A 23,313-nucleotide genomic window follows, 5' to 3' on the forward strand; every position below is an offset into this window, starting at 1 on the left:
GGATCACAAGGTCAGGGGTTCAAAACCAACCTGGCCCACATAGCGAAACCCCGTCTCTACTGAAAATACAAAAATTAGCCGAGCATGGTGGTGTGTGCCTGTAGTCCCAGCTACTGGGGAGGCTGAGGCAGGAGAATCACCTGAATCTGGGAGGTGGAGGTTGCAGTGAGCTGAGATCACACCACCGCACTCCAGCTTGGGCAACAGAGTGAGACTTTGTCAAAAAAAAAAAAAAAATTGGCAAAACCAATGAGTGGACCTTATCTTACTTAAACGCTCATAAAATTACTTTATTTTATATGTTAACATTCAATAAAAACTGTCATTTTTGAGATAATTCTATGTGTTTTAACAAAGTATAGTTTAATGTAACAACCACCACTAAGGATATAGAACATTCCAGTTACCTTCAAAATTCCCTTGTGCAGTGTCCCCAACTCAACATTTGGCAACCACTGATCCATTCTCCTTCATTACGGTTTTGTCTTTGGAGAATGTCATATAAATGGAATAGTACAGGATGTAGCCTTTTGAGATGGGCTTTCTTCATTCAGTGTAATGCCTTTGAGACCCATGCAAGTTGTTTTGTGTATCAGTCATTCATCCCATTTTATTACTGAGTATATTCCATTGTGTGAGTGCACCCCAGTTTATCCATTCACCAGTTGAAGGGCCTTTGAGTTGTTTCCAGTTTCTATCAACTCTGAACAGAGCCACCAGAAACATTGGCGTACCGGTTTTTGTATGAATATTGTTCATTTTTCTAGAGCAAATACTTAAGAATTGCTAGGTCATATGGGAAATATGTGTTTATAAGAAAATGGTAAACTGTTTTCCAGGGTGGTCGTGTCATTTTGTGTGCCCACCAGCAGTGGGGGAGAGTGTGTTTCATTTGCTCCATATTCTCACTGCACTTGCTTTTGTCAGCATTTTTACTTTTAACCATCCTAATAGATGTGTAATAATATCTCATTGTAGTTTTAATTTGCATTTCCATAATGACTAATGATGTTGAACATCTTTTCCTGTGCCTGCTTGTTACCTGAATAACCTCTTTGGTGGTCTATTTAAGTCTTTTGCCCATTTTTCCCCTTGCCTATTTTTAAAATTGGATTGTTTTCTCACTGTTGAGTTTGTAAAGTTCTTTATATTTCTCATTCAATAGAGAGAAACAGAAAAAGAGGATGCGCACACATCCCCATCAATACTCCTAACAAACAGTATGGATTCTACATTGGGAGCATAAAGAATGGTATATTCAGTTCTAGGAGAGGAGGAGCATGAGAAAAGGATATTTGCAAGTTGTTCTTGCTGTATAGTTTTACTTCTTTAAAGAGATATGCTTAAGACATAGTTTTAAAAAGACTTACACAATATTTTTTTTGTAAGAGCTTAGCGGCTCTCTTGGTTAATAGATATGTTATTCTCTCTCAGAAGTGCCATAGACACACTTGAAAATTATTTCTATGTGTGAAACAATTATCTGTTACTTAGAAAATTGACAGAGCCTGGCTGGGCGCTGAGGCTCACGCCTGTAATCCCAGCACTTTGGGAAGCTGAGGTGGGTGGATCACCTGAGGTCAGGAGTTCAAGACCAGCCTGGCCAATGTGTTGAAACCCCATCCTACTAAAAATACAAAAATTAGCCAGCATTGGTGGCGGGTGCCTGTAATCCCAGCTACTCAGGAGGCTGAGACAGGAGAATTGCTTGAACCCAGGAGGCGGCGGTTGCAGTGAGCTGAGATCACGCCACTGCACTCCAGCCTGGGCAATAGAGCAAGACTCTGTCTCAAAAAAAAAAAAAAGAAAAAAGAAAATTGACAGAGCCTGAATTTAAGGGCAAGACAGAATTATTTATCCAGGAAGCAGAAGTTACAAGGTGGCAGATTTCAATGTCAGAGGCCACTTATTATTATCTAAATATTCCATATGTTTTCATATTTCTGTGTTTTTGTTTAAATTGCTTGTTTCCTTTGCTTGGAATGCCATTCTTATTTTTCCACCTGGTGATTTTTTTTTTTTTTTTTGAGACAGAGTCTTGCTCTGTCACCCAGGCTGGAGTGCAGTAGCGCAATCTCGGCTTACTGCAACCTTCACCTCCCAGGTTCAAGCGATTCTCCTGCCTCAGCCTCCTGAGTAGCTGGGACTACAGGTGTGTGCCACCATGCCCGGCTAATTTTTGTATTTTTAGTAGAGATGGGGTTTTGCCATGTTGGCCAGACTGGTCTCAAACTCCTGACCTCAGGTGATCCACCCACCTTGGCCTCCCAAAGTGCTGAGATTACAGGCATGAGCCACCACCCCCAGCCCTGGTGAATATTTTTATTCTTCAAGGCCAACCCCTGCTTGATCCCATTTTTCCAAATACAGCTAATATTTTCTTTGTTCACTTATCACTTTATATGTTTATATAACTTATCAAATTATTTTAGAAATTTGTAGGCAGGTGTCTTCTCCACTAGACAGAGAGCTTCTTAAGGATAGCTGTGTGAGCAAATCATCTTTTATCCCTAACAGCTAATTTAATGCGTGCTTCAAAAGAGATACTCATTTACCCATTTATGCATTAATTTACCAAATATTTATTGAGTTCTCACTGTATGTTAGGTTGAGGGGCAGAGTAGTGAACCAACAGAAAAGATTCCTGCTTTATGGAGCTTACATTCTGTTGACCTTTTCAGATAACCAGATTCTCCTTTTCTAAAACAGTGGTTTTAAAGCTATTAGTTTTCCTCAAAGCCCTGCTTTAGCTGCATCCCATGTATTTTGCTATGTTGTATTTTCATTATCATTTGGTTAAAATTTTTTCTAATTTCTCCTGATATCTTCTTTGATCCAATGATTATTTAGAAATGTATTGCTTCATTTCCAAATATTTGTAGTTGATTTCTAACAATATCATTGTGGTCAGAGAACATACTCTTCCCATCTTTAAATGTATTCCGATCTGTTTAATGACCCAGAATATGATGTGTCCTGAAAATGTACCGTACGCACTGCTATTGTTAGCTACCGTTTTCTCTACGTATCAGTTAAGTCAACACGGTTTATAGTGTTGTTCAAATATTCTATGTCTGTACTGGTTTTTTGTTTGTTTGTTTTAAGATAGAATCTCATTCTGTTTTCGAGGCTGGAGTGCAGTGGCGTGATCATAGTTCACTGTAGCCCTGATCTCCTGGGCTCCATGATTCTCCCACCTAAGCCTCCCAAGTAGCTAGGACTACAGGCATATGCCACCATGCCTGGCTAATTTTTAAATTTTTTATAGAGATGAGATCTTGCTATACCACCCAAGCTTTTATTTTTTTTTTTATTAGTTGTTCTATCAGTTGCTGAGAGAGGGACATTAAAATCTTCAGGAAAAATTGTAGAATTGTCTGTTTCTAACTTTAATTCTGTCAGTTTTGCTTCATGTATTTTAAAGCTCTATTAGGCACATATGATTGCAGTGTTTTTCTGATAATTGACCCTTTTTTCATTATGAAATGGCCCTTTTTATTTCTGATAATACATTTTGACATCTATTTTATCTGATATTAATATTGCCATCCAGCCATTTTATGCTTATTATTTCCATGGCATATATTTTTTCCATTCATATACTTTCAATCTATCTCTGTCTTTGTATTTAAAGTGTATCTCTTGTAGACAGCATATAGTTGGGTTTTGCTTTTTTAAAAAAAAAATTATTCTGCCATCCTCTGCCTTTTAATTGGTGTGTTTAATGAAATTATTGCTTTAATGTAACATGTAATAGAATTATTGCTATATTGGGTTTGAGTTTAGCATTTTATTTTTTGTTTTTTACTTGTCTTTTTTGTACCTCTGTTACTCTTTTCTTTCCTTCTTTTGAATTATTTGAATATAGAATTTCATTTTAAATTTTCTGTTGGCTTTTTAGCTACACTCCTTTGCATTATTCTTTAGTCATTTATGAGGGATCACAATATACATCTGTGACTTTTCCACTACAGTTAATACTAACCCCTTACAGTTAATAATAACTGCTTACATGAGATCTATTTTACAACATTGTGACTAACATATGTATAATTAATAACATGTATGTATTCTTGAGAACCACTAAGAGTAGATTTTAAGTGTTCTTACCACAAAAATAAGTATGTGAGGTAATGCATGTGTGTGTTAGCTCAATTTAGCCATTCCACAATGTATATATATATATTTTAAAACATGTTGTGTACAATATATACAATTTTTGCCAATTAAAATAAATGAAAGCCACTTATAATTAATGACATATACTTCATATAAAATACTGAAATCTTGCAACTTGTAGATCCATATTTACCCCATCTTTTATGTTATGGTACTCATATTTATTACCTAAAAATACATTATAAACCCTATAAGACAATATTTTAATTTCTGTCTTTAAAAGTTTGAAGGTTCAAGGCTGGGCACAGTGGCTAACACCTGTAATCCCAGCACTTTGGGAGGATGAAGCAGGATCACTTGAGGCCATGGATTCAAGACCAGCCTGGGCAACACAGTGAGACCCTGCCTCTATAAAAAATTTAAAAATTAGCCAAGCGTGGTGGGGTGCGCCTGTAGTCCCAGATCCTCAGAAGGCTGAGGTGGGAGGATCACTTGAGCCTAGGGGGTGAAGGCTGCAGCGAGCTGTGATCACACCACTGTACTCCAGCCTGGGCAACAGAGTAAGACCCTGTCAAAAAATAAATAAATAAAACTTAAGGTTTCATAATAACATAAAAGGAAAAAGGAAAAAAATGAGTCTTTGAACTGATGCAGGTATTTGTCATTTCCAGTGCTCTTCATTTTTTTCTGAGGGTCTGAGTTTGATCTTATATAATTTTTCTTTAGCCTGAAGAACTTTCATTAGCATTTCTTGCAGTGCAGGTCTTTTGATTATTAATTCTTTCTGGTTTTGTTACTCTGAAAATGTCTTTATTTTGCTTGCTTTCTTGGAAGATATTTTGCTGGATGTAAAATTCTGAATTTAGTTTTTTCTCACGCAGTACTTTAAAGATGTAGTTCCGCTCTCTTCTGGTCTCCGTAGTTTATGATAAGTCAGCTGTTAATCAGACTGCAGGTCTTTTGTATTTAATATGTCATTTTTCTCTTGCTGCTTTTGGTATTTGTTCTTTATCTTTAGTTTTCAACAGTTTGACTATAATGTACCTTGAGGTGGGCTGTTTTGCATTTATTTTGCTTAGTCTTTGATTAGTATTTCATAATTGTGTGTGTGTATTTGTGTGTGTGTGTGTGTGTGTGTGTGTGTGTGTTTATTTATTTATTTATTTATTTATTTATTTATTTATTTATTTTGAGACAGAGTATTGCTCTGTTGCCCAGGCTGGAGTGCAGTGGTGCAATCTTGGCTCACTGCAACTTCTGCCTCCTGGGTTCAAGTGATGCTCCCACCTGAGCCTCCCAAGTAGCTGGGACTATAGACACGCACCACCACACCCAGCTAATTTTTGAATTTTTAGTAGAGATGGGGTTTCACCCTATTGGCCAGGCTGGTCTCGAACACCTGACCTTAGGTGATACGTTTGCCTTGACCTCCCAAAGTGATGGGACTACAGACATGAGCCACGGCACCTGGCCTGTAATTGTGTATTTGTGTTCATTAAATTTGTGCTATTTCGGCCATTTATTTGTTTGTTTTGTTTTTGCGCCACTGCACTCCAGCCTGGGCGACCCTGTCACCCAGGGTCTTGCTCTGTCACCGAGGCTGGAGTGCAGTGGTGCAATCTCAGCTCACTGCAGCCTTGACCTCTCGGGCCCCAAGAAACTGCCCCACCTCAGCCTCCTGAGTAGCTGGTACTACAGGCACATACCACCACACCTGGCTAATTTTTTTTTTTTTGGTATTTTGTAGAGGCAGAGTTTTGTCATGTTGCCTAGGCTGATATCAAACTCCTGTGCTCAAGCAGTCTGCCCACCTCAGCCTCCCAAAGTGTTCTCTGTGTTCTGTGGTTGGAGCACAGTAAGTGAAGGGAAGAATGATGTACAATGAGATTGGAGAGGCGAAGAAGATCATGGAGAGGTTTATAGACCCTGATAAGGAGTTGGAAATTATGATTCTGAGTAAGAAAATGTGATTACCATAATTGTAAGGGTAGCTTGCCAAACTCATATTGCTTTATCCTTCAGAGTCTTGACCGATGGATAGGGTGGCCTTGTGATTGTATGACCTACCTGTCAGTTAACATAGTTGGAACAGAAGCTAGAAGACCATGCAGACTGGGTTTCTGCAGTATGTGGGAAGTTGAAGTGGATGTATTCTAACATCCCTTCCACTGCTAAGATTCTCCGGTATCGCTGAAAACAAGTTGGCCTCCATGTAGAAAAGTATAATGTCAATTAAAACCACACTTTATAATGAAGAGTGCAAATGTAGAGAATAAAAAGACCATTGTAGAATGAAGAGTTGTAGTTACACACAGCTAAAGATTTCACGTGATTTCTGCTTAAGAGCAGTATCTGTAGTCCGTAAGTGTTACTATGTTAAAACAATGGGCTTAAAACAGTGTGCTAGATAGAGTATGTTTATAGATCTGATTTCCGGGGAACACTTAAAACTCACTTGATCCTTTCTTTGGTTTAGATGACAGCGCTTCTGCTGCAAGTAGCATGGAGGTGACAGACCGCATTGCTTCACTGGAGCAGAGAGTCCAGATGCAAGAAGACGACATCCAGCTGCTCAAATCAGCTCTAGCTGATGTGGTTCGGCGGCTGAACATTACTGAGGAACAGCAGGCCGTGCTTAACAGGAAAGGACCTACCAAAGGTGGGCATTTGAGTGACACAGGAACTTTAGTAGAATTGGTCTCATGGCAGAATCTTGCTCTAGCAAACACATTGTGCTCTTTAATATTGACAGAGAATCAAAACTTAGAATAACAATAAAACAGTCTTAGCACTGTCAACATAATCACACGACGTATGATAGTATTTTGGGGCTTGATGTTGGTGAATTGTACAGCCGAGTGATGTACATTTGTAGGTGATCATTAAATGCTTGTTGAGTCAAGGAAGGAACAGTCCAAATGGACCACTGAGAACAGTTCTTTTTTTTTTTTGAAATAGAGTCTCACTCTGTCGCCCAGGCTAGAGTGCAGTGGCGCGATCTGGGCTCACTGCCAGCTCTGCCTCCTGGGTTCACGCCATTCTCCTGCCTCAGCCCCGCGAATAGCTGGGACTACAGGCGCCCGCCACCACGCCCGGCTTATTTTTGGTATTTTTAGTAGAGACAGAGTTTCACCGTGTTAGCCAGGATGGTCTCGATCTCCTGACCTCATGATCCGCCTGCCTCGGCCTCCCAAAGTGCTGGGATTACAGGTGTGAGCCACCGCGTCCGGCCGAGAACAGTTCTTTATCAAGATTCTCTGGGATGGAGAGAACTTGCAGAAAGAACCACGATCCTTCGGGCCACTTTTGGAGGTTGTTCTACCTAGCTTTTTTTTGAAAACTGTTATCTCTTTATATGCACTTAGCTTATACTATCATTCAGTTCAGCATAGCAACACTCGATCATATGCCACATTCAAAGCTCTGAGCCAAGCAATGGGGGTGCAGAGGTGGCGGGCCTCCCTCTGAGGAGCTCAGAGTCCTATGTTATCATTAGCTCTTCCCCTCTTCTAGCTGCAAAGCAAGCCACTCTCATGCAAAGCCCAGTGTTCCTTTTGAATCTCCTCTGCTGTCCACAAGGACATCACCTGCTACAGAGCTCTGTCCCTGGTAGATTTCTAGCAAATTTAAGTCATCATTTCATGTCCCTGTGGCTCTTGGGAATGAGATATTAAAAAGCAATATTTGTGTTAAATAGTTTTGTCATTATCTTCTTAGAAGATAATGGAATTAGACAATTAGACAATGTTGGAAATAAAACGCCTCCTAACAATTTCTGTCCTGCTAGCTGGCGCCCTCATGTCTACATGAACTTGCACATGGCTCGTCTTTAGCCAGAATCACTCTTCCTCGTGACTAACTGTAGAAAAGAGAATTCGTCTTGGCTGTAAGATGCCTTTGGCTAAAACGTTTTTTGAGATTACAACATTTAGATGTTCCTTTAAAAATACCTTTCATTGGCTGGGCACAGTGGCACACGCCTGTAATCCCTGCACTTTGGAAGGCTGAGGCGGTCAGATCACCTGAGCCCAGGAGTTCAAGACCCATCTAGGCAACATAGTGAGACCTCATCCCTACAAAAAATTTAAAAATTAGCTGGATGTGGTAGCAAGTGCCCGTGGTCCCAGCTACTCAGGAGGCTGAGGTAGGAGGATTGCTTGAGCCTAGGAGGCCAAGGCTGCAGAGAGCACCACTGCACCCCAGCTGGGTGACAGAGCAAGACCCCATCTCAAAACAAAAACAAACAGAAGGACTACCTTTCATTGTTATTTCAATTTAACAAATTATTTCACAGTTAATGTGTGTTTTCCTTGGAGTTGGGAGGGAGGACTGTCTAAGGTTGCGTCTTTGAGTTTTTTTTCTCAAGTGCTTGGCTGCAATTCCACACATTTGTGGGAAGAAATCAATTTCTTTGTCATCCCAGATGTTATCACCAGCTTCGTGTGAGATGGCTACACCTGTTGGGCTGATGTCTGCATTTTGAATAATCATTTTAAGTAATCTTTTTTCCTTCTGAGTTACAAAGTGATTCAGGTATTTTAAATAGAAACCGCATTATTTTAAGTATTCTTGACCTACCAGCTTTCCAAAAATAAATCTGATGACTGCTGTGTCTGAAAGGGTACATTTGAAGGAGCTGCTTTATATAAATCTTCAGACCTCTGAAACTTCCTTATTTTTAGAAAACTACAGGAAGAAAATAACAGGGTGTGCCCAAGAGTTTTGTTTTCTTGATTAAGAATGATTTGAATTTCATAACTGCACAGAAAAATAAATGTTTTCATAGTCATCTGATATTTCTTTATAAACATTCTTTTTCTAACTGTAAGCAAATCAAAGCTTAGTTGCCAGAAGGTCACACCAAGAAGTAAAAAAAAGATTCACAAGAAAGCAGGTGAGTGGGCTGCATCCCCTGAGTGGAGGGACCTTGGGCTCTCTACTTTCTGTGCAGCTAATTAGAGGACAGTGGAAACAGGGGCAGGAGGGGCGTGCCCGTGGGAGGGGTGGGCCTGCAGGAGCTGCCCTGGCTGTGCTCATCTTTGAGGGAGCTGCCATGTGGGCACTTGGGAACTGGTGCCCACACCTCTGTCTGTCTTTAGAGCTGGCTCTCTGTGGTCATGGTTGGTGTGGGGAGTCTTTTAGGCAAGATGGATTTTAGGCAAATCTCCTTTGGTTTTAAGTGGCCACACAATTATCACTTCATAATATTTTGGCCTGCCATCCTCATATAGACTTGAAGTAGCCTGGACACATGACATTCTTATTTTTATTTCAGAGACAGGTTCTTGCTGTGTCGCCCAAGCTGGAGTGCAGTGGCGTGATCTTGGTTCTCTGCAACCTCCGCCTCCCGGGTTCAAGCGATTCTCCAGCCTCAGCTTCCCGAGTTGCTGGGACTACAGGCACACGCCACCACACCTGGCTAATTTTTTTGTATTTTTAGTAGAGACAGGGTTTCACCATTTTGGCCAAGCTGGTTTTGAACTCCTGACCTTAGGTGATCCGCCTGCCTCGGCCTCCCAAAGTGCTGGGATTACAGACATGAGCCACCGCATCTGACCTGCATTCTTATTTTTAAATATCAAGTGATTTTTCCCCCACAGTTAGTTTTTTAATGCTTAGGGCTCACTCAGTATGTTGAGGTTTGGGTGTACAGCTTTTGCTGTCTGCCCAATGCTGGGCGTGGCTGTGCCACCAAGAAGCAGGCAGGTACTCACTGGGGGTCCTGCTCAAAGCCAGTGCGGGAAGAGCGCATGTCTTTCTGCTGCCGTAGCCGCTAGCTAGTTTTTAGACTTCAGTCAACACTCACTGGCCTCAGCAGTACCCGTGGAGCCATAGATAATCATTCTGATTCCTTTCCACAATAATACTCCACTTATTTGAAGAATGTTATCATGATCTCTAAGCTTTGGCTGACTATCATTCTTCATATGCCTTGACTAGTATAACGATGAGAACTGCAGGTTCATGGAAATAATTCACTGACAGCTAAGGTCAAGGCTTCCTGAAATGGGACGAGATTGTGGCCCACTGTAATGTGCTGGGCCTGTGGATAGGTATTCTGTAGAGAGGGAGCTGTCACTTGTTCCCCTGTCCCTGCGGTTGGCCTGCTTGCACCAGTTACCCAGGTCTTCTTTCCCTTGAGGATACTGCTCTGGGTCTTAGGATTTCCTCAGTCTCTGTGAGCTCCCCAGACTCTGCTTTCTCCTTTTCCTTTGATATTTTTTAAAATAGGAAGAACCGGCTACCATATCACACACCTTCACTGTGGTGAACCTCAGCCCGTAAAGCTGGCTTGGTTCATGTTGGATTTACTCTTGGATAGAATGACTTGGAATGTTTCCACTTTGCTGAGCTTGGATTACCATGTAGTGGAGAAAAGAGAATCAAATAGTTCACGAAGGGCTGTATTAAAATTCTTGCTAATACGGAAGTGTTTCAGAGTTGCGGTTGGAGTGGGGCAATACTCTGGTAGCAGAATACAGTGAACAGACCCCTTAGGTATTGCTGTTGTGACCGTAAATACAGACAAATGATGGATGAGTAAGGGAATTCATTGCAGCACTGTGCACAACGGAGAAAAACTGGATAGGAAACAATAAGGGAGCAGCAAGCAGTAGGGGCATGGCCAGGAGATGATGGTGCCTCCATATGATTAAATGCTGTGTGGTCTTTAAAAATGTTTGTGTTACTGGTACAAGAGGGAAAATGCTTATGCATTACATTGAGTCAAATGCAGGCTATAAAACTGTATATACTGTATCATTTCAACTAAATAGACAAAATTTATGCAAAGAAGACTGGAATGAAGTACTGTATAGCAAAAGTAATTCACGGGTTTTTTCCTGAGTAATAGGATTATGAATTTTTAAACACTTTTAGTTAGTTTCTAAATGTTCTGCGGTGTGTATTTCTTAATAAGCAGAAGAAATTTGTGTTCTAAAAAATCACTTCTTTCTTTGCATTGAATCTGAGGTCAACAGCAGGGCTCATGGCAAATGTCAGGAGGCCAGGGGTTTACTCACGTGTTTTCAAGAAGACAGGGAATAGTTTGGAGTTCAATCAATCCATTGTATACACACACAGCTGATTTTCATTTTAGTGCAGGGATTTTTAAAATGTAAAATGTAGATGAAAATATAGTCATTGTGCCATGTATCTGGGATCGTCTATTTTGTTATGCATTAACCAGTGAGTAGCTCATATTTCCCATTTGAAATTTTGCTTGTTTGTTCAGACTAGTTAGGCAGCTTCCCTTTTAAAGTACTTTAATATGAAATACTTTAATATGCCTTTGCAACTTTTACAATCAGTTATACCAACTAGTGGATCTATGAATTAGAAGATCAAAGAATTATAGTAATTATTGGCTTCATTAATTAATGGATCAGAGAATTACTAAATATAACTAGAAGGCTTCTGTTGGGGAGGTTAATAAGCAAGTCAGTCCTGTCATTCCAAGACATCGAAACCCTCTAGCCTCAGAACATAGCCTCTGCAACCACTGTCAAAAGCCAACTACAGATTTTTAGCTGTGAGAAGCCTGTGCTACACTGGCACTTAACACTGATATTCAGAATACTACTCATAGGTACCATGTATTGATTGACTAAGGGCTGGACTTTGCGGCAGACATTTTGGATGTATTCGCTCATTTCACCCCTCCACGTTTCTATGAGGCAACTATCATTGTGCCCATTTTATAGATGAGAATGAAGCCTCTGGGAGGTTTAGTGATTTGCCCAGGCTACACAAGGGCTAAATCTGGGACTGGACCCCAGGGCCCAGCTGGCGTGTTCTTTCTGCCATCTGCATTGCCTCACTGTGCATGCCTCTGGCAATATTCCATAAGTTAGCATTATTCACATTAAACCAAATATTTAAAACATGAATATAATTTGAAAATCTTTTTTCAAGGTTTAATTTGATTTGCAAAGTGTGCCAAATACATTAGATCATATTTAGCACATCATTGTGTGAAATATTATGTTACGGTCTCTTCACAAGTTTTATTAGGTAGGTGCAACTGAGAAAATTTTTAAGCTCTTGGCAGTCAATGACATTAATGAATAATTAACTTAGTTCTTTATCCTGGTTAACCAAAATTAAGGAGCAAGTGGCTTTTGCTTTTTCTCTTGTCTACTGCACTTTCTCCTTACAAATTGGCAAATTACAGAAAAAAATCTTTTCTCTTTTGCTCTTTTAGATAGAACATACTATAGTTTCTTTTGTTTCTCTCATTAGCTGCCCTCTCCAGTTTAAATAGGTATTCTGTAGTGATTTATAGAAAAGGGTTTAGTAGATGTTTGTAGTTTTTCAGAGATTAAAAAAGATGTTTCAAATTTTGTATTATGAAAATGTTCTCAAATGTGTACAAAAGTAGAAAGAAGAGTACCTTTTACCTGCCATTCTCATTTATCAATATGTGGTCAGTTTTCATTATGACCCTCTCCCACTACCCCTCACCCCATGTTGGATTATTTTAAAGCAAATCTAAGACACTATATCATTTTATCTGTAAATATGTCAGTATGTATTTCTAAGATATAGACTCTTTTTTAAAGTCCATAATGGCTGGGCATGGTGGCTCATGCCTGTAATCCCAGCACTTTGGGAGGCTGAGGCAGGTGGATCACTTGAGCCCACGTGTTAGAGACTGGCCTGGGCAACATGGTGAAACCCCATCTCTACAAAAAATACCGAAATTAGCCTTGTGTGATGGCGTGAACCTGTAGCCCCGGCTATGCTGGTGGTCAAGGCTGGAGGATCACTTGAGCCCAGGAGGTCGAGGCTGCAGTGAGCCGAGGTCACACACTGCACTTCAGCCTGGGCAACAGGGCAAGACTCTGTCTCAAAAGAAATAAATAAATAAATAAAGCAAAAATAAAAATAAAGTCTATAATACCATTATTACACTTAAAAATTAATAATTTCTTAATATCATTTAATAGCAAGTCAGCATTCAGATTTCCCTAATTGTCCAATGAATGACTTTTTAATAGCAGTTTTATTGAAATATAATACACATACCATAAAACTGACCCTTTTAAAATGTATGATTCATTGATTATTAGTATAAGTTGTAAAACCATCACCACTATCTAATTTTAGAAAATTTGTATCACCCGGAAAGAAACTCCTCACCCGTGAGTGGTCATTTCCAGTTGCTCCCTCCTCCCAGTCCCTGGCAACTGCTAGTCTATATCATGTCTCCATAGATTTGCCACCTTAGATGTTTTCTGGAAATGAATTCATACAATATGTGGTCTTTTGCCACTGTCTTCTCCCACTTAGCATACTTGTTTTCAAGGTTCACCCATGTTGGATCACACATCATTCCTTTTCTTTTTTTTTATTTTTATTTTTTATTTTTTTATTTTTTTATTTTTATTTTTTATTTTTTTTATTATACTTTAAGTTTTAGGGTACATGTGCACATTGTGCAGGTTAGTTACATATGTATACATGTGCCATGCTGGTGCGCTGCACCCACTAACTCGTCATCTAGCATTAGGTATATCTCCCAATGCTATCCCTGCCCCCTCCCCCCACCCCACCACAGTCCCCAGAGTGTGATATTCCCCTTCCTGTGTCCATGTGATCTCATTGTTCAATTCCCACCTATGAGTGAGAATATGCGGTGTTCGGTTTTTTGTTCTTGCGATAGTTTACTGAGAATGATGATTTCCAATTTCATCCATGTCCCTACAAAGGACATGAACTCATCATTTTCTATGGCTGCATAGTATTCCATGGTGTATATGTGCCACATTTTCTTAATCCAGTCTATCATCGTTGGACATTTGGGTTGGTTCCAAGTCTTTGCTATTGTGAATAATGCCGCAATAAACATACGTGTGCATGCGTCTTTATAGCAGCTTGATTTATAGTCCTTTGGGTATATACCCAGTAATGGGATGGCTGGGTCAAATGGTATTTCTAGTTCTAGATCCCTGAGGAATCGCCACACTGACTTCCACAATGGTTGAACTAGTTTACAGTCCCACCAACAGTGTAAAAGTGTTCCTATTTCTCCACATCCTCTCCAGCACCTGTTGTTTCCTGACTTTTTAATGATTGCCATTCTAACTGGTGTGAGATGGTATCTCATTGTGGTTTGGATTTGCATTTCTCTGATGGCCAGTGATGATGAGCATTTTTTCATGTGTTTTTTGGCTGCATAAATGTCTTCTTTTGAGAAGTGTCTGTTCATGTCCTTCGCCCACTTTTTGATGGGGTTGTTTGTTTTTTTCTTGTAAATTTGTTTGAGTTCATTGTAGATTCTGGATATTAGCCCTTTGTCAGATGAGTAAGTTGCGAAAATTTTCTCCCATTTTGTAGGTTGCCTCTTCACTCTGATGGTAGTTTCTTTTGCTGTGCAGAAGCTCTTTAGTTTAATTAGATCCCATTTGTCAATTTTGTCTTTTGTTGCCATTGCTTTTGGTGTTTTGGACATGAAGTCCTTGCCCATGCCTATATCCTGAATGGTAATGCCTAGGTTTTCTTCTAGGGTTTTTATGGTTTTAGGTCTAACGTTTAAATCTTTAATCCATCTTGAATTGATTTTTGTATAAGGTGTAAGGAAGGGATCCAGTTTCAGCTTTCTACATATGGCTAACCAGTTTTCCCAGCACCATTTATTAAATAGGGAATCCTTTCCCCATTGCTTGTTTTTCTCAGGTTTGTCAAAGATCAGATAGTTGTAGGTATGCGGCATTATTTCTGAGGGCTCTGTTCTGTTCCATTGATCTATATCTCTGTTTTGGTACCAGTACCATGCTGTTTTGGTTACTGTAGCCTTGTAGTATAGTTTGAAGTCAGGTAATGTGATGCCTCCAGCTTTGTTCTTTTGGCTTAGGATTGACTTGGCGATGCGGGCTCTTTTTTGGTTCCATATAAACTTTAAAGTAGTTTTTTCCAATTCTGTGAAGAAAGTCATTGGTAGCTTGATGGGGATGGCATTGAATCTGTAAATTACCTTGGGCAGTATGGCCATTTTCACGATATTGATTCTTCCTACCCATGAGCATGGAATGTTCTTCCATTTGTTTGTATCCTCTTTTATTTCCTTGAGCAGTGGTTTGTAGTTCTCCTTGAAGAGGTCCTTTACATCCCTTGTAAGTTGGATTCCTAGGTATTTTATTCTCTTTGAAGCAATTGTGAATGGGAGTTCACTCATGATTTTGCTATCTGTTTGTCTGTTGTTGGTGTATAAGAATGCTTGTGATTTTTGTACATTGATTTTGTATCCTGAGACTTTGCTGAAGTTGCTTATCAGCTTAAGGAGATTTTGGGCTGAGACAATGGGGTTTTCTAGATATACAATCATGTCGTCTGCGAACAGGGACAATTTGACTTCCTCTTTTCCTAATTGAATACCCTTTATTTCCTTCTCCTGCCTAATTGCCCTGGCCAGAACTTCCAACACTATGTTGAATAGGAGTGGTGAGAGAGGGCATCCCTGTCTTGTGCCAGTTTTCAAAGGGAATGCTTCCAGTTTTTGCCCATTCAGTATGATATTGGCTGTGGGTTTGTCATAGATAGCTCTTATTATTTTGAAATACGTCCCATCAATACCTAATTTATTGAGAATTTTTAGCATGAAGGGTTGTTGAATTTTGTCAAAGGCTTTTTCTGCATCTATTGAGATAATCATGTGGATTTTGTCTTTGGCTCTGTTTATATGCTGGATTACATTTATTGATTTGCATATATTGAACCAGCCTTGCATCCCAGGGATGAAGCCCACTTGATCATGGTGGATAAGCTTTTTGATGTGCTGCTGGATTCGGTTTGCCAGTATTTTATTGAGGATTTTTGCATCAATGTTCATCAAGGATATTGGTCTAAAATTCTCTTTTTTGGTTGTGTCTCTGCCAGGCTTTGGTATCAGAATGATGCTGGCCTCATAAAATGAGTTAGGGAGGATTCCCCCTTTTTCTATTGATTGGAATAGTTTCAGAAGGAATGGTACCAGTTCCTCCTTGTACCTCTGGTAGAATTCAGCTGTGAATCCATCTGGTCCTGGACTCTTTTTGGTTGGTAAACTATTGATTATTGCCACAATTTCAGATCCTGTTATTGGTCTATTCAGAGATTCAACTTCTTCCTGGTTTAGTCTTGGGAGAGTGCATGTGTCGAGGAATTTATCCATTTCTTCTAGATTTTCTAGTTTATTTGCGTAGAGGTGTTTGTAGTATTCTCTGATGGTAGTTTGTATTTCTGTGGGATTGGTGGTGATATCCCCTTTATCATTTTTTATTGTGTCTATTTGATTCTTCTCTCTTTTTTTCTTTATTAGTCTTGCTAGCGGTCTATCAATTTTGTTGATCCTTTCAAAAAACCAGCTCCTGGATTCATTGATTTTTTGAAGGGTTTTTTGTGTCTCTATTTCCTTCAGTTCTGCTCTGATTTTAGTTATTTCTTGCCTTCTGCTAGCTTTTGAATGTGTTTGCTCTTGCTTTTCTAGTTCTTTTAATTGTGATGTTAGGGTGTCAATTTTGGATCTTTCCTGCTTTCTCTTGTGGGCATTTAGTGCTATAAATTTCCCTCTACACGCTGCTTTGAATGTGTCCCAGAGATTCTGGTATGTTGTGTCTTTGTTCTCGTTGGTTTCAAAGAACATCTTTATTTCTGCCTTCATTTCGTTATGTACCCAGTAGTCATTCATGAGCAGGTTGTTCAGTTTCCATGTAGTTGAGCGGCTTTGAGTGAGATTCTTAATCCTGAGTTCTAGTTTGATTGCACTGTGGTCTGAGAGATAGTTTGTTATAATTTCTGTTCTTTTACATTTGCTGAGGAGAGCTTTACTTCCAACTATGTGGTCAATTTTGGAATAGGTGTGGTGTGGTGCTGAAAAAAATGTATATTCTGTTGATTTGGGGTGGAGAGTTCTGCAGATGTCTATTAGGTCCGCTTGGTGCAGAGCTGAGTTCAATTCCTGGGTATCCTTGTTGACTTTCTGTCTCGTTGATCTGTCTAATGTTGACAGTGGGGTGTTAAAGTCTCCCATTCTTAATGTGTGGGAGTCTAAGTCTCTTTGTAGGTCACTCAGGACTTGCTTTATGAATCTGGGTGCTCCTGTATTGGGTGCATATATATTTAGGATAGTTAGGTCTTCTTGTTGAATTGATCCCTTTACGATTATGTAATGGCCTTCTTTGTCTCTTTTGATCTTTGTTGGTTTAAAGTCTGTTTTATCAGAGACTAGGATTGCAACCCCTGCCTTTTTTTGTTTTCCATTTGCTTGGTAGATCTTCCTCCATCCTTTTATTTTGAGCCTATGTGTGTCTCTGCACGTGAGATGGGTTTCCTGAATACAACACACTGATGGGTCTTGACTCTTTATCCAACTTGCCAGTCTGTGTCTTTTAATTGGAGCATTTAGTCCATTTACATTTAAAGTTAATATTGTTACGTGTGAATTTGATCCTGTCATTATGATGTTAGCTGGTGATTTTGCTTGTTAGTTGATGCAGTTTCTTCCTAGTCTCGATGGTCTTTACATTTTGGCATGATTTTGCAGCGGCTGGTACCGGTTGTTCCTTTCCATGTTTAGCGCTTCCTTCAGGAGCTCTTTTAGGGCAGGCCTGGTGGTGACAAAATCTCTCAGCATTTGCTTGTCTGTAAAGTATTTTATTTCTCCTTCACTTATGAAGCTTAGTTTGGCTGGATATGAAATTCTGGGTTGAAAATTCTTTTCTTTAAGAATGTCGAATATTGGCCCCCACTCTCTTCTGGCTTGTAGGGTTTCTGCCGAGAGATCCGCTGTTAGTCTGATGGGCTTCCCTTTGAGGGTAACCCGACCTTTCTGTCTGGCTGCCCTTAACATTTTTTCCTTCATTTCAACTTTGGTGAATCTGACAATTATGTGTCTTGGAGTTGCTCTTCTTGAGGAGTATCTTTGTGGCGTTCTCTGTATTTCCTGAATCTGAACGTTGGCCTGCCTTGCTAGATTGGGGAAGTTCTCCTGGATAATATCCTGCAGAGTGTTTTCCAACTTGGTTCCATTCTCCCCGTCACTTTCAGGTACACCAATCAGACGTAGATTTGGTCTTTTCACATAGTCCCATATTTCTTGGAGGCTTTGCTCATTTCTTTTTATTCTTTTTTCTCTAAACTTCCCTTCTCGCTTCATTTCATTCATTTCATCTTCCATTGCTGATACCCTTTCTTCCAGTTGATCGCATCGGCTCCTGAGGCTTCTGCATTCTTCACGTAGTTCTCGAGCCTTGGTTTTCAGCTCCATCAGCTCCTTTAAGCACTTCTCTGTATTGGTTATTCTAGTTGTACATTCTTCTAAATTTTTTTCAAAGTTTTCAACTTCTTTGCCTTTGGTTTGAATGTCCTCCCGTAGCTCAGAGTAATTTGATCGTCTGAAGCCTTCTTCTCTCAGCTCGTCAAAGTCATTCTCCATCCAGCTTTGTTCCGTTGCTGGTGAGGAACTGCGTTCCTTTGGAGGAGGAGAGACGCTCTGCGTTTTAGAGTTTCCAGTTTTTCTGTTCTGTTTTTTCCCCATCTTTGTGGTTTTATCTACTTTTGGTCTTTGATGATGGTGATGTACAGATGGGTTTTCCATGTGGATGTCCTTTCTGTTTGTTAGTTTTCCTTCTAACAGACAGGACCCTCAGCTGCAGGTCTGTTGGAATACCCTGCCGGTGAGGTGTCAGTGTGCCCTTGCTGGGGGGTGCCTCCCAGTTAGGCTGCTCGGGGGTCAGGGGTCAGGGACCCACTTGAGGAGGCAGTCTGCCGGTTCTCAGATCTCCAGCTGCGAGCTGGGAGAACCACTGCTCTCTTCAAAGCTGTCAGGCAGGGACATTTAAGTCTGCAGAGGTTACTGCTGTCTTTTTGTTTGTCTGTGCCCTGCCCCCAGAGGTGGAGCCTACAGTGGCAGGCAGGCCTCCTGGAGCTGTGGTGGGCTCCACCCAGTTCGAGCTTCCCGGCTGCTTTGTTTACCTAATCAAGCCTGGGCAATGGCGGGCGCCCCTCCCCCAGCCTCGCTGCCGCCTTGCAGTTTGATCTCAGACTGCTGTGCTAGCAATCAGCGAGACTCCGTGGGCGTAGGACCCTCCGAGCCAGGTGTGGGATATAGTCTCGTGGTGCGCCGTTTTTTAAGCCGGTCTGAAAAGCGCAATATTCGGGTGGGAGTGACCCGATTTTCCAGGTGCGTCCGTCACCCCTTTCTTTGACTCGGAAAGGGAACTCCCTGACCCCTTGCGCTTCCCGGGTGAGGCAATGCCTCGCCCTGCTTCGGCTCGCGCACGGTGCGCGCACCCACTGGCCTGCGCCCACTGTCTGGCACTCCCTAGTGAGATGAACCCGGTACCTCAGATGGAAATGCAGAAATCACCCGTCTTCTGCGTGGCTCACGCTGGGAGCTGTAGACCGGAGCTGTTCCTATTCAGCCATCTTGGCTCCTCCCTCACATCATTCCTTTTCATTGTCAAGTAATATTCCACTGGATGCAACGTTTTGTTTATCCATTTATCAGGCAATGGGCATTTCGGTTGTTAATAAATTACTTTATGAAATCAGTTCATTAATGTCTTTTTCCCCATTTATATTTCTATTATATTGAATTTTTAATGTTACAGGATTCTTGCACTCCTAGACCCATGCCTAAGAATTCAAATGAAAATGCATGGTACAATGGACAGCCCCATCTATATGTGCCTTTTGATAATTTCGAAACCTTTTTAAAGTGATGCAGTAAGAGACAGAGTTTTAACTCTGCTGTAGGGTTTCAGGTTTCTGGATAGTAGATACAAGGTAGCATGCTCTCTTGTTCTGAACCTTGCTCTTTTTACTTAGCAGTGTGGCCTACAAGGCATTCCTTTGCAGTGTCTAGAGCGCCTCCTCATTCCTTTTTTTTTTTTTAGGCAGAGTTTTTGCTCTTGTTGCCCAGGCTGGAGTACAATGGTGCGATCTCAGCTCACCGCAACCTCTGCCTCCCAGGTTCAAGCGATTCTCCTGCCTCAGCCTCCCGAGTAGCTGGGATTACAGGCATGCGCCTCCACGCCCAGCTAATTTTTGTATTTTTAGTAGAGACGGGTTTTCTCCATGTTGGTCAGGCTGGTCGTGAACTCCCAGCCTCAGGTGATTCACCCACCTCGGCCTCCCGAAGTGCTAGGATTACAGGCATGAGCCACCACACCCAGCCTCCTCATTCCTTTTACAGCTGCACAGTGCCCTCTTGCTAGGAGATGCCACAGTGTATTCAACCAGTCCCTGCAACAGGCTTTGGTTTTGCAAATTGTGCTGCAGTGATTGGCCGTGTGCGTAGGGCATTTTGTATTTTTGCCAGTCTCTTTAGGACAGGTGCCTAGAAGTAGGGGTGCTTGGTCAGAGGATACGTGCACCTGTGATTTTGCTGGATGTTGGTGATGGTGATGATAGGAATCTCCTCCAGCACTCAGCTAATCATCTACTTTGTCTTATAACTTAGCAAAAGCAGGTTGCCTTTTCCAGTTCTAAATACAGACATCTTTTAAATTTTGAAATGGATAATTAGGAATTCTAACTTCATAGAAGTGGTTACATATGTTAAAAGTAAACTTTGGATTTCCTCATATAATCATATGTGTAATCATGTTTTTAAGCCTAATGGGAGTTTTATATATCAAATAGTGCACATTGCATTATTGATGTGATGTAAGTTAAAAGGGTTTCTTGATCATTAGATTATAACTTAATATCAAAAAATGCATTAGTAGATTTGGCTAGCTTTACTAGAACTTCTAGATTTATTCATATCAACTGTAGTTTTGAAAATATATTATCATGGATAGTGCTTTTTGAAGTCTGGGTATTCTAATTCAACCATTTAGAATGATGAAAAAAATTTATTTCAGGCTTAATTATGAATGTGTTTGGACCTGAGATTTTTAATACCTTAGTTAGATTTTCAGTTACCAAACTATGGAGTCATATTTCAGGCAGTCTAACTCAAGGTAGTTTAAATAGTATGAAATATAACAGGAAACTGCTGAGCATAAATACCGCACCTGTTACTGGAAACCAGTCTTCAGCTTGGTTGCCCTTCTCCCTTCACTTCCAGCGGGTTGGTAGGGTCTGTTCTCAGAGAGGCCAACTCACTGGGAAACTCAAATGTTGCTTTACAGAACACGCTTCTCACATGAATGAAAGACAACAGATTTCAGAGTGGGAAGATACCTTAAGGAACATTTTTGAGCAAAGGCTTTCCTTTATGGGTAAGGAAAATTGGACCCAGAGGACCTTGCCTATGGACACCTGGCCAGGTGGGGACACAGCAGGGACTGGCGCCCCGGCCCCTAAATCCCAGGCCTGAGTTCCTTCCCCTCCTCTCCACTGCCTCCCCGACTCTGCCTTGGTGTAAGCACAGGAAGTAAGTGGCTGGTTTTGGGTGAGAATGTGCCTAGGGTTCTACTCCAAATCTGTGTGCAGGATATGCAGCCCATGGGTTCTCACTGGCTCTGATTCTGCCTCTGGTACCACTTGACCATAGCATTTTATTCTCTTCACATTATATTCACGATACAAAATTGCACCCATTGTCCCCAATAGAGCATTTTATTGTCGGGATGTAGCCAGGGGATAATGGCTACCACTTCTAGGGTGTCTACTATGTGCCGGGCACTGTACTAGAAACTTCGCATTGCTCATTCCTAATCCTCACAGCAGCCCTGCAAGGTGGGTGGGCACTCTGACCTTATTTTAGAAAGAATCCAAGGCGTGTGCTGTGTCTTCCAGCTCAGCTGAGGACCTGAGTCCAGTCCTGTCTGCCTCGAGGACCCTTGCCCTCCTTCACCTGGGCACCTCTTACCCCCAGAGACAGGATTCCAGCCATCCTGCAATCCTTCCACCGGATGCATTCCAAACACAGCGTTTCTCAGGCTCCTTTCATCTGAGAAATTCTCCTTTTGGTGCTGTGTTTGTTGTCGTGTTTTGCCTCTAGGAAAAATTTAATTTTTTTTTTAAAACAACCCTTTCATGAACCAAAAGAATCTCTCCTATCTTAGTGTCATCTGGAAGCTAGGGATCCATTTACCTTAGCACATGAGGAGCAGAAAATTGTGTTTGAAACTTCCCTGGTGCTATGTCACTTCTGCATTTTTAAAGAGCACTTATCTGAAAATGATTCATTACAGCTGCTCCTCTTTCCTGCCATCTTCAAGATCCAGGCTGGCACCTGTTCAGACTCAACACTAGGAGGTATTTTTCCTTCCACCAGGTTTTCTTATGGCAGCGAGCTTTCTTCCTTGAGTGGCTAATAATTTTTATACATGGTAATGTGAAAAAAACCTGGCGTGATGGCATGTGCAAAATAGGTACTTAGTAAGCGTGCTGGTGGTGGGGGTTACGATGCTATTTAATCAGTCAGTGATTACAAAAACCCAAGGATGTTATCAAGACAGGGATGAGCAGCAATTGGATCTTGCCGAAGTTGGGATCTATCCAACTTCTCAGTCATTCCAAGAGTAGTCAGTGTGCGTCCCCCTCCCCCTTCCCATCCCTCTCCTCTTCCTCCTCTTCCCACCCTCTATTTTTCTTTCATGATCTCTCATCACAACTTTAATATTCTACTTGCTTCTGATGCTACTCTATGATATTTTAAGATATAAAATATACACTCTGGTAATACCTCCTGCATTGCATCTGATTTTCTTTTCATGGGCTTTTAAAATCCTATTTTCTATTTCTTCTTTTGAGAAAAGGACAACAATAGATTATTATGAGATTGAATTTTGAAATTATCACTCAAGAAAGAATGAACAACTTAGTAGTAACTCCAAAATGGCAACATAATGTCTGCTCTTAGAAGCAAGGCTTTCGTTACTGAAATTAAACCAAGTTACATTTCCAGTGTATGTTCACTCCCTTCTGTGTGTAGGCCTGGGAGCAGGTACTAGCTTCAAGGATCCTGCAGTCAGTGGAGTAGACAGACTATTGGATTTAGAGTTCCAAGTGAGATGACGGTGGCCAGGGCAAGGCGCTGTGGGAGCATGGAGGAGGCCCCACTTTCTTTTACATTAAAGAGAGAAGGAAGATTGGCCCTCAGCTTTAGGGACTGGAAAGTTCCAGCAAGTTAAAAATTTGGCATAATACACAGTTTTGTTGTTGGTAATATTTTAAGAGCCTAAATGGAGGCAGATTTAATTCTATGATGAACAAAATCTGCTAGCTTTTTTGTTTGTTTGATTGGAGATGGAGTATCAC

The 23,313-nt window shown here is 40.9% G+C and overlaps 1 protein-coding gene across 6 annotated transcripts in view; it reads left to right on the forward strand.

The window, feature by feature from the left end:
* The window catches only part of EML1 (EMAP like 1), a 211,596-nt gene that overhangs the window by 106,538 nt on the left and 81,745 nt on the right, over positions 1-23,313 (forward strand). For 4 of the 6 annotated variants that reach the window (XM_055361534.2, XM_055361533.2, XM_031001903.3 and 1 more), the window contains exon 2: positions 6,596-6,778. In XM_055361534.2, coding sequence (XP_055217509.1) covers positions 6,596-6,778 — 183 coding nt within the window. Of the gene's footprint in view, positions 1-5,866; positions 6,076-6,595; positions 6,779-23,313 lie in introns of those variants that run through there. The other 2 variants (XM_055361531.2, XM_055361532.2) reach the window with 1 other exon arrangement.

Source organism: Gorilla gorilla, chromosome 15 (genome assembly GCF_029281585.2).
Source record: "Gorilla gorilla gorilla isolate KB3781 chromosome 15, NHGRI_mGorGor1-v2.1_pri, whole genome shotgun sequence".
Classification (NCBI taxonomy): Eukaryota; Metazoa; Chordata; class Mammalia; order Primates; family Hominidae; genus Gorilla; species Gorilla gorilla.